This window comes from Conger conger, chromosome 9, assembly GCF_963514075.1.
Source record: "Conger conger chromosome 9, fConCon1.1, whole genome shotgun sequence".
Taxonomy (NCBI): Eukaryota; Metazoa; Chordata; class Actinopteri; order Anguilliformes; family Congridae; genus Conger; species Conger conger.
Window position 1 is genome coordinate 6,235,685 of NC_083768.1, and position 14,580 is coordinate 6,250,264.

At 46.9% G+C, this 14,580-nt stretch overlaps 1 protein-coding gene across 1 annotated transcript in view; it reads left to right on the forward strand.

Moving 5' to 3' along the window:
- Nucleotides 1–13,062, forward strand: part of LOC133136733 (protein-glutamine gamma-glutamyltransferase K-like) — a 14,936-nt gene extending 1,874 nt beyond the window's left edge. The window contains exons 4-13 of the mRNA XM_061254411.1: nucleotides 1,069–1,187; nucleotides 1,586–1,693; nucleotides 3,070–3,247; nucleotides 3,484–3,622; nucleotides 4,876–5,068; nucleotides 5,628–5,781; nucleotides 7,021–7,305; nucleotides 8,291–8,451; nucleotides 9,161–9,297; nucleotides 9,787–13,062. Of these exons, the coding sequence (XP_061110395.1) occupies nucleotides 1,069–1,187; nucleotides 1,586–1,693; nucleotides 3,070–3,247; nucleotides 3,484–3,622; nucleotides 4,876–5,068; nucleotides 5,628–5,781; nucleotides 7,021–7,305; nucleotides 8,291–8,451; nucleotides 9,161–9,297; nucleotides 9,787–9,931 (1,619 nt within the window). The 3' untranslated portion in view covers nucleotides 9,932–13,062. The remainder of the gene's footprint in view (nucleotides 1–1,068; nucleotides 1,188–1,585; nucleotides 1,694–3,069; nucleotides 3,248–3,483; nucleotides 3,623–4,875; nucleotides 5,069–5,627; nucleotides 5,782–7,020; nucleotides 7,306–8,290; nucleotides 8,452–9,160; nucleotides 9,298–9,786) is intronic.
- Nucleotides 13,063–14,580: the final 1,518 nt, after the last annotated feature.

Sequence of the window (14,580 nt, forward strand, 5' to 3'; positions counted from 1 at the left end):
ACTTTACGTCTCGGTCAATGTTTACGCGTGTAATTGTATATGTTTTTTTTATACATCAGTTTGGCAACATAAGATGGTATGGGATAGTATAAACACTGTCGAAGAGATTTTTAAAAATGCAGCTTTAATGTTCAATGGAGATGTAAGGCACATAATAGCGGACAGTACTGTTAGGCTTATTGATTGTGTTTACTTTGGGGGGGGGGTGACTCTTCCTCTAACAGGGAGGTGGTAATACCCTCTGACACAGGGGTGATATTGCTATTTTAGCTCTCTGTGAGACATTCTTTTGCCCCCCCTGGCAAGTTGAAAAGACCCTTACCTCACCCCATACAGGCGTGCGTGGCTCATTGGCCACTGAAACACGGGCCCTGATAGGCTACCCCACACTATAACACTGGCCCTGATAGGCTACCCCAGACTCTAACATGGGCCCTGATAGGCTACTCCAGACTCTAACACGGGCCCTGATAGGCTACTCCACACTATAACACGGGCCCTGATAGGCTACTCCACACTATAACACTGGCCCTGATAGGCTACTCCAGACTATAACATGGGCCCTGATAGGCTACTCCAGACTCTAACATGGGCTCTGATAGGCTACTCCAGACTCTTACACATGCCCTGATATGCTACTGCAAAATTAGGAAATATCATGCTGTCCTGTTTATATATAGTGTTATAAATAATTGTGTACAGTACAGTAAGGGTCTACAGTACCATACTGCTGCCCTGCTTCAGTGCCCCAGTGTTTTCTGGGGGCTGTGGCATGAGTGTGGCTGAGGGTCTCTGTGAATACTATAAACATGACATGGGTAAATGAGAACAGTGCCCCCTAGAGCCCAGTTAGTGCAAATGTATTTTGCGAGAAAGTTCAATTTTTCTTTGCACCTCTCTCTCCCTCTCTTTATCTCTCCTGCTCTCTCTCCCCCACTCTCTTGCCTTTCTCTATCTCTCCCCTCTTCTCTCTCTCTCCCTCTCTCTCTCTCCCTCTCCCCCTCCCTCCTTCTCTCACCCTCTCTCTCCCTCTGTCTCCCTCCTTCTCTCTCTCTCGTTCTCTCTCAGATGACAGTGTGTACCTGGACGATGAGGAGGAGAGGCAGGAGTATGTGCTCAACGACACGGGGAGACTCTACTACGGCACGGAGAAGCAGATCGGAGCCCGAACCTGGAACTATGGACAGGTAGAGAGGGAGGAGAGAGAGAGAGAGAAAGAGGGAGGGAGGAGAGAGAGAACCTGGAACTACGGACAGGTAGAGAAAGAGAGAGGGAGGAGAGAGAGAGAGAAAGAGGGAGGGACAGAGAACAGAGAGAGACAGAGAGAAAAAGAGGGGAGTGAGATATATTTGATTTTAAAAACAACTTTATTTGGGACATTGTTCAAAAACAGAAATGACAGAAATTCAAAAAGCAACCAACAACGAAAAACGGAGAGAGAGAAACCCTCATACTGATCTCATAGGATACTAATCTGCCACCATATTATCATTATCATTATCATTATCATTATCATTATCATTATCATTATTATCATTATCATTATTATTACACCATTTCTACATCCTTTCCCCTTCTGCCTCAGTTCAGTGAGGGGGTCCTCTCTGCCTGCCTCTACATCCTGGAGAAGAGCGACGTTCTCCCGCGAGGCCGAGGAGACCCGGTCAACGTGGTCAGAGCCATATCTGCCATGGTGAGCGTCATTCCCCTGTGAGCTGCCACCAACCTCTGCTGCTGCCGGCGTCAATTAATGATGCACAAATACAGGCACACCGCTGTGCAGATGAACGTCTCAGCAGTCATTAGGTAGTTTGCAGCAACATTGGTTGATGCCGATTCATGTAACCTTATTGTAAATTTGTCATAATCACTGTACCATCCTCACAAGTTCACTGCTTATATCAGTAGATCTGCTTAGATATTGAAGTTATAACAGCAACATTAGGCATCTCTGTGACACTGTCAATTATCTACCAGAATGATTTGCTACCAGCAGTGGAATTGCAGGCTAAAGTGATAACAGCAATGCGATGCATCTTGTGCAGAAAGTGAGGCTTCCTCTTAAAAGAGTGAGAGCTGCTCTTCAGCAGTCATGGAAAGGCATTTATCTCTCCCTCACTCTTTCTCTCCCTCTCTCTCTTTCTCTCCCTCCCTCTCTCCCTCTCCCTCCCTCTCTCTCTCCCTCTCTCTCAAATTCAAATTCAAATTCAAATTGCTTTATTGGCATGACAAAATTTGCATTTGTATTGCCAAAGCATGGCAAGGAACATGTTAAAACAGATGAAAATAACACAGTAATATGATTATTATATAAAAAAATAATAATAATAAATTTAAAAAAAAATTAAGGATAATAATTAACAATAATAAATCTATATATACATATATATACACACATATACATGCACATGCATATTCATACACACGTATATACACATATATATATACATACATACATATAATTAGACACATCTTTCTAACATACTAATAACAAGCTAATCTAATAATAACAGTTTATATAACAGGTAAATTTAATATGTGTGTGTGTGTGTGTGTGTGTGTGTGTGTTTGTTTTGTCACTCACTGTCTCTGAGTATGTGACATTCAGACACATATTTCACTGCAATATGTGCAGTTGTTCCCTCTCCCAAGACTAGTTGGTTGCTCTCTTCTAGGTGGAGAAAGTTTGTTTTTTAAATTTATTAAAATATTTTTTTCTGATATTTTTGTATTTTTCACATTTTAGAAGGAAGTGCACCTCCGTTTCAACCTCACCTGTCATACAGTGACCACATATCCTCTGTTCTTTTGGTAGCCAGGACTTTTTATGTCTACCTTTTTCAATGGCTAGGTTATGGTCACTGAGTCTGTACTTGGTAAGGAGTCGTCTCTGCTTCATATCTCGGACAGTTACAAGATATTCAGCCAATTTGTATTCTCGTTTTAGGGCCAGGTAGCAAGTAAGCTTGTTTTGTGTTTTGGTTTGGTTGTTCCAATGTTCCAGATAAATGGTTTTATTTTGTTTTATTTCTCTCCCTCTCTCTCTCTCTCTCTCTCTCTCTCTCTCAGATTAACTCCCCTGATGATCGGGGGGTGTTGGAGGGAAACTGGTCGGGGGACTACGCTGACGGCACGGCCCCCACAGCCTGGAGCGGGAGTGTGGATATCCTGAAGAAGTACCACGACGAAGGAGGCATGCCCGTCAAATACGGCCAGTGCTGGGTGTTCTCTGGGGTCACCACCACAGGTGTGTGTGTGTGTGTGTGTGTGTGAGAGAGAGAAACACTGTTAAAATATGTGGAATTTCACTCTGATACACAGAGAGCTGTGTATCATTGGCGTGGGAATGATAAGACAGGTCATGATAGTAGGAGATGGCATGGACGAGAAGAGGAGAGGACCAAGGACTGAACCTTGGGGGACACCCGTTTGGAAATTGGTGGTCTCAAAACTGCACTGTGTTTCTCTTTTCATCTCTTTCAGTGCTCCGATGTCTGGGTGTCCCCGCTCGAAGTGTGACAAATTTCCAGTCTGCCCATGACACAGATGTCTCCTTGACAATAGACATATATTTCGACGAGAACATGGAAGCGCTCAACTCCCTGAACTCTGACTCCGTCTGGTAAGTCCAACATCGCGATCATCACTGTGTCCACAATGACATCACTGTGAAGCTGCTGGCCACATTGCCCCTGAAATGACACTACTCTTTTCTAAAGAACATTTTTATGGCACACCCCTAATCTCTCCCTAATCACTCATTGCCGAAACCTCCGCTACGAATTTTGGAAGAGTGCAGAAAAGCACACACTCTACTCCGCGATTGCAGACGGGGGCAAGTCTTGTCTCATCATGCTGCAGTTATCATTTAATGTGCATACGTCCTTCATACTTACTTCAAACGTATGAAGGATGGAAGACATTCTATTTTCTCTGACAAAGTGCAGCAACCGTCAACTATTTCCCCCCCCCCCCCGAAGCAGTATATGAAACTGTCTTCACCAAAACCCAATCTCTGTTTGCGTTCACCCTCCACAATTTGGAGGCCAAACTCAATCACCAGTGGAACAGAGGTGTGTTGAAAAGGGGAAAACCCAAAGAAAAGTGTGTGTGTCTTAACAAGATGAGGAAAGGAAGAAGGTGGTTGGAATGAGCCACCAGTGTCTCTTTGTGGGACAGAGATAATGCCACACAGAGATTAATGAGATTTCCCTGCGCTCACTTTTTCAGACAAAAAGGCAGGATTTATCACAAAGCAGGATTACTGAGCTGGCTGGATAACTGAGTCACACACCCTCTCTCTCTCTCCCTCTGAGAGTCACACCCTCTCTCTCTCTCCCTCTCTCTGAGAATGATGCCCTCTCTCTCTCCCTCTCTCTGAGAGTCACACACTCTCTCTCTCTCTCCCTCTGAGAGTCACACCCTCTCTCCCTCTCTCTGAGAACGATGCCCTCTCTCTCTCTCTCCCTCTCTCTGAGAGTCACACACCCTCTCTCTCTCTCCCTCTCTCTGAGAGTCACACACTCTCTCTCTCCCTCTGAGAGTCACACCCTCTCTCCCTCTCTCTGAGAATGATGCCCTCTCTCTCTCTCTCCCTCTCTCTGAGAGTCACACACCCTCTCTCTCTCTCTCCCTCTCTCTGAGAGTCACACCCTCTCTCTCTCCCTCTCTCTGAGAATGATGCCCTCTCTCTCTCTCTCCCTCTCTCTGAGAGTCACACACCCTCTCTCTCTCTCTCCCTCTCTCTGAGAGTCACACCCTCTCTCTCTCCCTCTCTCTGAGGATGATGCCCTCTCTCTCTCTCTCCCTCTGAGAGTCACACCCTCTCTCTCTCCCTCTCTCTGAGAACGATGCCCTCTCTCTCTCCCTCTGTAGGAACTTCCACGTGTGGAACGACTGCTGGATGGCCCGGCCGGACCTGCCCCCGGGGATGGGCGGGTGGCAGGCTGTGGACTCCACCCCCCAGGAGACCAGCCACGGGACCTTCCGCTGTGGCCCCGCCTCCATCACCGCCGTCCGCAACGGGCAGGTCTACCACAAACACGACACGCCCTTCGTCTTCGCCGAGGTACTCTTCATCTCTCTCTCTCCCTCTCTCTCCTTCTCTCTTCGTGCCTCCCTCTCTTTTTCCCCCCGTCTCCTGTCTGGGGCAGCCTAGAGCCTAGAGCCTGAGGTACCTGTAGCTTAGTGGCTAAGGTACCTGTAGCTTAGTGGTTAAGATGCCTGTAGCTTAGTGGTTAAGGTGCCTGTAGCTTAGTGGTTAAGATGCCTGTAGCTTAGTGGTTAAGGTGCCTGTAGCTTAGTGGTTAAGGTGCCTGTAGTGTATAGGGCGGCCTGTAGTGTAGTGGTTAAGGTACATGACTGGGACCCGCAAGCTCGGTGGTTTGATCCCTGGTGTAGCCACAATAAGATCTGCACAGTCGTTGGACCCTTGAGCAAGGCCCTTAACCCCATATTGCTCCAAGGGGGATTGTCCCCTGCTTAGTCTAATCAACTGTAAATCGCTTTGGATTAAAAAGCGTCAGCCATATCACTGTGAGGTAATGTCTCTCCTCAACTGGAGACTGCATTCTGGCTCACACCTCTCTGAGAGGCTCACGTGCCCTGGCTCCCATCTCCCTCCCCAGGTGAACAGCGATAAGATCTACTGGCAGAGGAATCTGGACGGCACCTTCAGCCAAATCCACAGCGAGAAGAAGGCCGTGGGCCACTTCATCAGCACCAAGGCTGTGGGCTCCAACCAGCGGCACGACATCACACACCTCTACAAGCACTCAGAGGGTAAGGGGACATCACACACCTCTACAAGCACTCAGAGGGTAAGGGGACATCACCCACCTCTACAAGCACTCAGAGGGTAAGGGGACATCACCCACCTCTACAAGCACTCAGAGGGTAAGGGGACATCACGCACCTCTACAAGCACTCAGAGGGTAAGGGGACATCACCCACCTCTACAAGCACTCAGAGGGTAAGGGGACATCACCCACCTCTACAAGCACTCAGAGGGTAAGGGGACATCACACACCTCTACAAGCACTCAGAGGGTAAGGGGACATCACACACCTCTACAAGCACTCAGAGGGTAAGGGGACATCACACACCTCTACAAGCACTCAGAGGGTAAGGGGACATCACACACCTCTACAAGCACTCAGAGGGTAAGGGGACATCACCCACCTCTACAAGCACTCAGAGGGTAAGGGGACATCACCCACCTCTACAAGCACTCAGAGGGTAAGGGGACATCACCCACCTCTACAAGCACTCAGAGGGTAAGGGGACATCACCCACCTCTACAAGCACTCAGAGGGTAAGGGGACATCACACACCTCTACAAGCACTCAGAGGGTAAGGGGACATCACCCACCTCTACAAGCACTCAGAGGGTAAGGGGACATCACCCACCTCTACAAGCACTCAGAGGGTAAGGGGACATCACCCACCTCTACAAGCACTCAGAGGGTAAGGGGACATCACCCACCTCTACAAGCACTCAGAGGGTAAGGGGACATCACCCACCTCTACAAGCACTCAGAGGGTAAGGGGACATCACACACCTCTACAAGCACTCAGAGGGTAAGGGGACATCACCCACCTCTACAAGCACTCAGAGGGTAAGGGCTCAGGGGACATCACACACCTCTACAAGCACTCAGAGGGTAAGGGGACATCACCCACCTCTACAAGCACTCAGAGGGTAAGGGGACATCACCCACCTCTATAATATGTTTTGTAAAACTGTGTCACGCCGATAAAGGATTTTGAACTTGCCCTTTGAATGAAGCCGAGGAGCAGAAGGGGGAGGTTGACTGATCCAGAGAGGAAAGATACAGAAGTGGAAAGAGGAAGTGGGAGTCAGCACTCTCATTAATGACTGTACCAGGATTGCGTGTGTGTGGACTGAATCTTCCTCTCTCTCCCCCCTCTCTCTTTTTCTCTCCCATGGCCTCTGTGACCCGGCCCTGGCTCTCCTTCTACCCCCCCCCCTTCATCGCCCCCTCACTTCCTCTCCCCCAGGGTCAGAGGAGGAGCGCATCGCCGTGGAGACCGCCAGTCGCTACGGCACCAAGCCAAACCTCTACTCCAGCGCCGCGGCGGAGGACGTGCACATGGAGGTCACCATGGAGGGGGAGGGGCCCCGGATCGGCGGCGACGCCCAGCTGACCATCGTCCTGCGCAACCAGAGCGCCGTGCCCCGCAGCACCAGCCTGCACAGCCAGGTGGAGGTGATGTACTACACCGGCGTGCTCAAGGGCACCATCAAGAAGGACCAGCTGCCCATCGAACTCGCGCCCAACGAAGGTGGGGGACCCCGGGGGCGGCCATTTTGGCTCGAGAACAGGGATGTTGCGACTGCAGTCAGGGGCGGGGGGGGGGGGGGGGGCGGGGTGGCGGGGGGGGGGGGGGGGGGGCATGGCGGGTTTACAGGACTTTGCTGCAACCAGGTGCCCTTTCCCAATCCGGTGATGCGAATGTTAATTGTGTGCTGTTTAAATAACTAAGAGTGGAAGTTCGTCTAAAAAACCCAATAAAGACAAGGGAAAAAAGGGGAAAGCCCAAAAGAAAGTATGTGTGTGTATGAGTGTGTGTGTGTGTGTGTGTGTGCATGTGTGTGTGTGTGTGTGTGCGAGTGTGCGAGTGTGCGTGCGTGCATGCATGCTTGCAAGTGTGTGCGTGCGTGTGTGCGTGCGTGCGTGCGAGTGTGTGTGTGCGTGTGTGTCTTAACACGATGAGGAAAGGAAGAGGGAGGTTGGAATGAGCCACCAGTGTGGGACAGAGATAATGCCAAACAGAGATTAATGAGATTTTCCCTGAGCTCACTTTTTCAGACAAAAGGCAGGATTTATCACAAAGCAGGATTACTGAGTTTGGCTGGATAACTGAGTCACAGCCCTGAGATCCCTGTATACCAGTGGTCTCAAACTCTGTGCCGTGCCGGGCCGTGTTTTTAGCTGGCATTTATGTGAGCCTCAGATCTTTATTTGGACAGCGGTACAATGTGTGCTCCTTTGGCACATTGGATTTCAAACATTGGTGTTTTGAGGGTGTTTTCATCCATATCAGGTGATCCGCGTAGGAATTACATCATGTTTTGTGCATAGCCCCCCCCCACCTGTCATTTTAGGGGACCAAAAGTAATTGGACAGTTTGGCTTCTCAGCTGTATCTGACTTGCCAGGTGTATTCAATAACTTCCTTAGATACTTCATTTCATACATAAAAACAAATAAACACAGATGACAGGACTCCCTTGCCCTCTGCCCCCCCCCCCTCCCCCCCCACCACAGTTAAGACCATTACCTGGGTCCTGCCGTACCAGAACTACCAAGACCAGCTGGTGGACCAAGGCGCACTGATGCTGACGCTGTCGGGTCGGGTTCGGGAGACCCAGCAGGTTCTGGCCACACAGACGTGTTTCCGACTGCGCACTCCAGACATCAGCATAACAGTGAGTATCGCCAAACCCCCTGTTTCCTCCAGAAAACCCTCACCAAATCAGTTATCCCTAACCCTAACCCACACTCCAACCCTATTTTACTACAGAAAACCCTCACCAAATCAGTTATCCCTAAACCTAACCCACACTCCCACCCTGTTTACTACAGAAAACCCTCACCAAATCACTTATCCCTAACCCACACTCCCACCCTGTTTACTACAGAAATCCCTCACCAAATCAGTTATCACTAACCCTAACCAATACTCTGGTTCTGTTTCCTACTGAAAACTCTCACCAAATCAGTTATCATTAACTGTAACCCACACTCCAGTCCTGTTTCCTACAGAAAACTATCACCAAAACAGTTATCACTCAGCCTAAGCCATATGTTGGCCCTGTTTACTTCAGAAGAATCTCACCAAATCAGTTATCACTAACCCTAACCAATACTCTGGTTCTGTTTCCTACTGAAAACTCAGTCATCATTAACTGGAAGCAATTAGTGACTCCCTGACAAACTCTCAAAATGTGCATTTTTTTTTAGTTTTTTAGACCCAATACCAACAATACCAACCCATTCAGTTATCACAAACTCATAATCAATCAGTCATCATTAACCCCTAATCAATCACATCATTGATAATGAGGGATGTTCTGTGTCAGGTCTGAGCGTTCTGTAGTATTAAACCTCACAACCTCACGCACTTGGCCCATCCAGCCTCTAGGGGACGCTGTTGTGGGGAAAGAGATGGCAGCCGAGATCTCCTTCACCAACCCCCTGCCACGCCCACTGAAGGGCGTGGTCTTCCGGGTGGAGGGGCTTGGCCTACAGAGCATCAAGGAAATACCTGTGGGGTAAGTCTATCTATACCTGTCTGACTGTATCTCTGTCTGTCTATACCTGTCTGACTATCTCTGTCTGTCTATACCTGTCTGACTGTATCTCTGTCTGTCTATACCTGTCTGACTATCTCTGTCTGTCTATACCTGTCTGACTATCTCTGTCTGTCTATACCTGTCTGATTGTATCTCTGTCTGTCTATACCTGTCTGATTGTATATCTGTCTGTCTATACCTGTCTGATTGTATCTCTGTCTGTCTATACCTGTCTGATTGTATCTCTGTCTGTCTATACCTGTCTGATTGTATCTCTGTCTATACCTGTCTGACTGTATCTCTGTCTATACCTGTCTGACTGTACCTCTGTTTATCTGCATATACCTGTCTGACTGTACCTCTGTTTGTCTGCATATACCTGTCTGACTGTTGCTTTCCACCCCTCTCCCTCTCTCTCCCCCTCTCCCTCCCCCTCTCCCTCCCTCTCTCTCTCTCTCTCTCCCTCAGGGATGTGGGTAGTCGCTCCTCCGTCACTCTGAAGGAGCGCTTCGTCCCGTCTCTCGCGGGCGTGCGGAAGCTGGTGGCGTCCATGCACTGCGCCCAGCTCACGCAGGTGCACGGCGTGGTCGACATCACCGTGCAGGAGAACTGACCGCCCGTCCGTCTGCCTGTCCGTCCGTCCGTCCGTCCGTCCGCCCGCGCTGGTCTGTCTGCCAGTGCCAGGCTGCTAAGCAACAGCAGGCTGCCTATCACCAACAAGCATTTTTAAACACGACATGTATGTTTACGTACTGCGATCTTATGAAGACAGTAAAGACGCTGGCAATGGTGATGGTGGTGGTAAGCTTTCTCACCATTATTTTCGCATTATTAATAGCACTGAGCCCTCCACTCTGATGAAAGATGAAGTATTAAATAAAGATGTAGCACTCTTATGGAAAACACCCCACACAGGCATATCATGTTTACCGCCACAAAACACATTTTAAAAAGGGAGTTTTTCCTCAAGTGTTGATTAACAACTTTTGTTAAATTGGCTCAGCAATGACCTCCATCTTTGCCCAGGTTGTGTGGTGAACATCCCGGTGCAAAATGGCTGCCGTGTATCAGAGATATCTCCACTGTGAGTTTGACACAGTGCCCAGGGTTGAGCTGAGATCTCGGATCTTGACAAAATACTCTATAAAACCCAATAAATTATCATGGCTGTTATTATTACCATAAGGGGGGATATCTCAGATATTCAAGCTGAAGGCACGCATTCAAAGTTCACCCAAAAATGATATAATGGACCGTGATAAATTGGACCTCTTATGAATCCACCGGAAATAACTTAAATTTGAAAAACTCAGCAACGTCCCTTTCCAAATATAATGCCAGCAATAATATCTATCTGGATGGATAGATAGTACTCAGGGTGAGTGGAACCGTACACTCAGTGAGCAATTTATTAGGTATTTATTAGACTTATTGCTGCTGTACCAACTTCTGCTGCTGTAGCCTATCCACTTAGAGGTTTGATGCATTGTGTGTTCAGTTTTCCTGCATACCACTCTTGTAATATGTGGTTATTGGCGTTACTGTCTGGCCCTTCTCCTCTGGCCTCTCTCATTAACAAGGCGTTTTTGCCCCCAGAACTGCTGCTCACTGGATGTTTTTTGTTTTTCGCACCGTTCTCTGCAAACTCTAGAGAATGCTGTGCATGAAAAGATCAGCAGTTTCTGAGATACTCACAGATACTAACCACTCTGTCTGGCACCAGCAATCATTTCACGGTCAAAGTCACTTAGATCACATTTCTTCCCCATTCTGTCATTTGGTCTGAAAAACAGCTGAACCTCTTGACCACGTCTGCATGCTTTTTTTGCATTTAGTTGCTGCCACATGATTAGCTGATTATATATTTGCCTTAACAAGCTGGTGAACAGGTTTACCTAATAAAGTGCTCAGTGAGTGTGTTAATTTCATTGTTGGGCCCCTTTAAGAAAGAGGTGGGGGAACAGAGGACTGAGCCTGTACAGATTGTTGGCAAGTTCTCCTCAAAATTCCTGAGCTGGATCCAACCTGGATTACTACAGTAATAAACTATATAGTATATATAAACTGTATATAAAACTACACAGTATGTATAAACTATAGACACAAATATAATCCATACTTTGTGTTGGCTAGGTTATGAGGTTAGGAAAGGAAATCTAATGTTAGGTAAAGAATTTGTGTGACATAATACAGATGTTTATAACTTTTTTTACTTTGTTACCTGCACATCACCTTGTATTTGAGATTTAAACATGGAAACACTTTTGGTTTGGACTGAATTAACCTAAAAATCTACTTATAGAAAATATCAATTTTTGCTTCCATATAATGTGAAGATACTGCAATCTGCATCATCTCCCATATGTGTGTATGACACTGAACATTTTCCAGCTTTAGTGAGCCAGTTTTGTCTTGTTTTCTTCTTCTACTGTGACACTGTTACTTCCTTAATCCAAAGTGGAACCAAAATCCTGTGGGGTGGATGTTCCCAGGGGACACAAATGCTGCGCACCATAGGGTATCAAGATGCCTTGCCTGTTGCGGAACATATGTCTTGAGCCCGTGCGTCAACCAAGCCTATTAATTCATCTGAAAAATCCTATTATTTCATCATGGTCAAAATACGTATTTATTGACAATAACGCGTGACATATGAAGATGTGGCACTTCTATTTACAGAGGTAATATTCAATATGATTTGACATACTGTTTGTGCAGGTATTTGAATATGTTTGTATTATGTATGTGTGTGATTGTAACACCTGGGTTGGTGCCTACCGTATGTTTATGTTTGTTGTGGGTGCCCACGACAAAGATTTAATCAGATGAGACTGCAAAAGAGACTGAGACTGTACTTGTACTTGTCTATCTGTCAATAATAATAATTTCTATCTCACAATAATTATTTTTTTTGTATCTTTTTGTTGTTGAGGTTCCTCTCTTAACCGTTAGAAGGCCGAAATTACCTATCGTACCTTTAAATAAGACACCTATGAGCGTATGTATTGTATGTCTGTACCAGCAGGGGGCAGTATTTCACAGAGCAGGATTACTGAGTTAGCTGGATAACTGCACTGAGTAAAACCTGGACCAGCTCCTTTCACAGGTTCCGAATTTATGAGGTTTCCGGGTTTTATTCCGTGCTGTTATCCAGATAAGACAGTAATCCTGCCCCTGTCCACTTGCCTATAGCGGGCTTTCCATCCAACTGTGAAAGTAAACTATGAAAAAAAAAACTAGTTTTTACACGTAAGATCCGATAAGGGGGGATGCAAACAGATTTCTCAGATTTCTCAAATTTCTCAAATTTCTCAAATAAATGATGAGGAGGTGACGGGGTCATGTGGTTCCTCTGCAGAAAGGCCAAAAATGGGCAGCTGGCCCCAACTGCAGCTGCCCGTCTTCTGCTTGCATAGTCCCATTACGTCCTCTCCAGAATATTCACATAATGGTGGTTTATGGAAACACTATGTCTCATTATATTACATCACATTACATTACATTATTGGCATTTGGCAGACACTCGTATCCAGAGCGACATACAGTTGATTAGACTAAGCAGGAGACAATCCTCCCCTGGAGCAATGCAGGGTTAAGGGCCTTGCTCAAGGGCCCAACGGGTGTGCGGATCTCATTGTGGCTACACCTCGATTAGAACCACCGACCTTGCGGGTCCCAGTCATTCACCTTAACCACTACGCTACAGGCTGCCCCTCTGTCTCATTCACATTTTTTTTCGCCAACTTTTTGTGAAACATTTGCAAAACGTTTGGATGGAACCCCAATGAGTAATCCACCTTTCTGTTGGTGTTCACTGGCCAGCTCAGTGTCCGTGTAGCAGCAGGGAGAGAGGCGCAGTGCTGGCCTGTGTGATTTTCTGTTCTTATCCACCAATTGGAAGGAGATTCGCTTACATCCTTTGTATTAATATTTGTATGAAAAATGTTACACTGTTTTATTATTCCTGATTTCATTAAATGTTGTATTTCAATGAATAAAACTAAAATGAAACTTGAAAATATTTTTACTGATGCACACACAAGGTCATTAGTAGTATACAAAAGATTTGGGTGTTTTGCAAGTATGATAATGTATGTACAACATTTATAATACGTACACAAATCAGTGCACATTCATCTAAATGGTAATTTATAAGACGCAAGTTGAGATATTTATTTGTGGATAGTAAAACACAGGTGTGATGCGTCTCTTATTTATGGAGGGGAACGGAAAATTGACAGACACTTGATCAAAGGAGTTTTGATTTCAGCTTGTCTTTAAATATTTGGGCGCCTTCTCTTTCTGCTGCTTGCTGCTAAATGAAAGAAGGTCCTGTGTGTTGTAAAGTCAACCATTAACAGAGCTGGTGTACAATCAGATCCCTCTGCCCTACAGGAAAAGCACTGCATGCCAAGGTCATCGCACAGAAAAATATTTTAAAAGTCTTGATTGGGATGGGACGACCTGCTCCTGACTGTTTCGGGTGAAAGTTTACTCATGTTGGAAGAGCAAAGAGGGAGAGAGGATGGGGGGTAATTTGGAAGGGTTAGGGCCTTGGAGAGGCGTGGGGGGGGGGACAGGGAGGCTCCAGCACCTCAGATCAAACAGAGGGGAGTCTTATGAACAGGCAAGCCAAGCAGTGAGCCCTGGAGGCCCCATGTAGGCCTCATTCACTCTCAGAAACAAAGTGACATTACAACATTACATTACATGTTATTCAGCCGATGCCTTTATCCAAAGCGATTCAAGAGTTGTTTTGACGAAGCAGGGGACAAGGGCCCAACGGCTGTGCGGATCTTACTGTGGCCACACCGGGGATTGAACCACCTTAGCCACTATCCTACAAGCTGACCCCGGCTATGTCACCTGGCCAGATGTTATAAAGGTGTCATAAAGCACGTATTTAGGATGCTAGGCTACATTACATGTCATTTGGCGACGTTTTTATCCAGGGCGACATACAGTTGATTAGACTAAGCAGGAGAAATCTTCCCCTGGAGCAATGCAGGGTTAAGGGCCTTGCTCAAGGGCCCAAACGGCTGTGCGGATCTTATTGCGGCTACACCGGGGATCGAACCACCGATCTTACCTTAACCGCTACGCTACAGGCCGCCAAGCTAACTGCGGCCAAGCTAACTGTGGCATAACGCATGAGGTTACTTGGTGTCATGCATCAAGTGTGCTCGTTCCCTCTGATGAAAAGGAAGCCCAAGTGCTGTTTAAAAAATGGTAACATGCAGACCTCAGACCTTATCCTCAGAC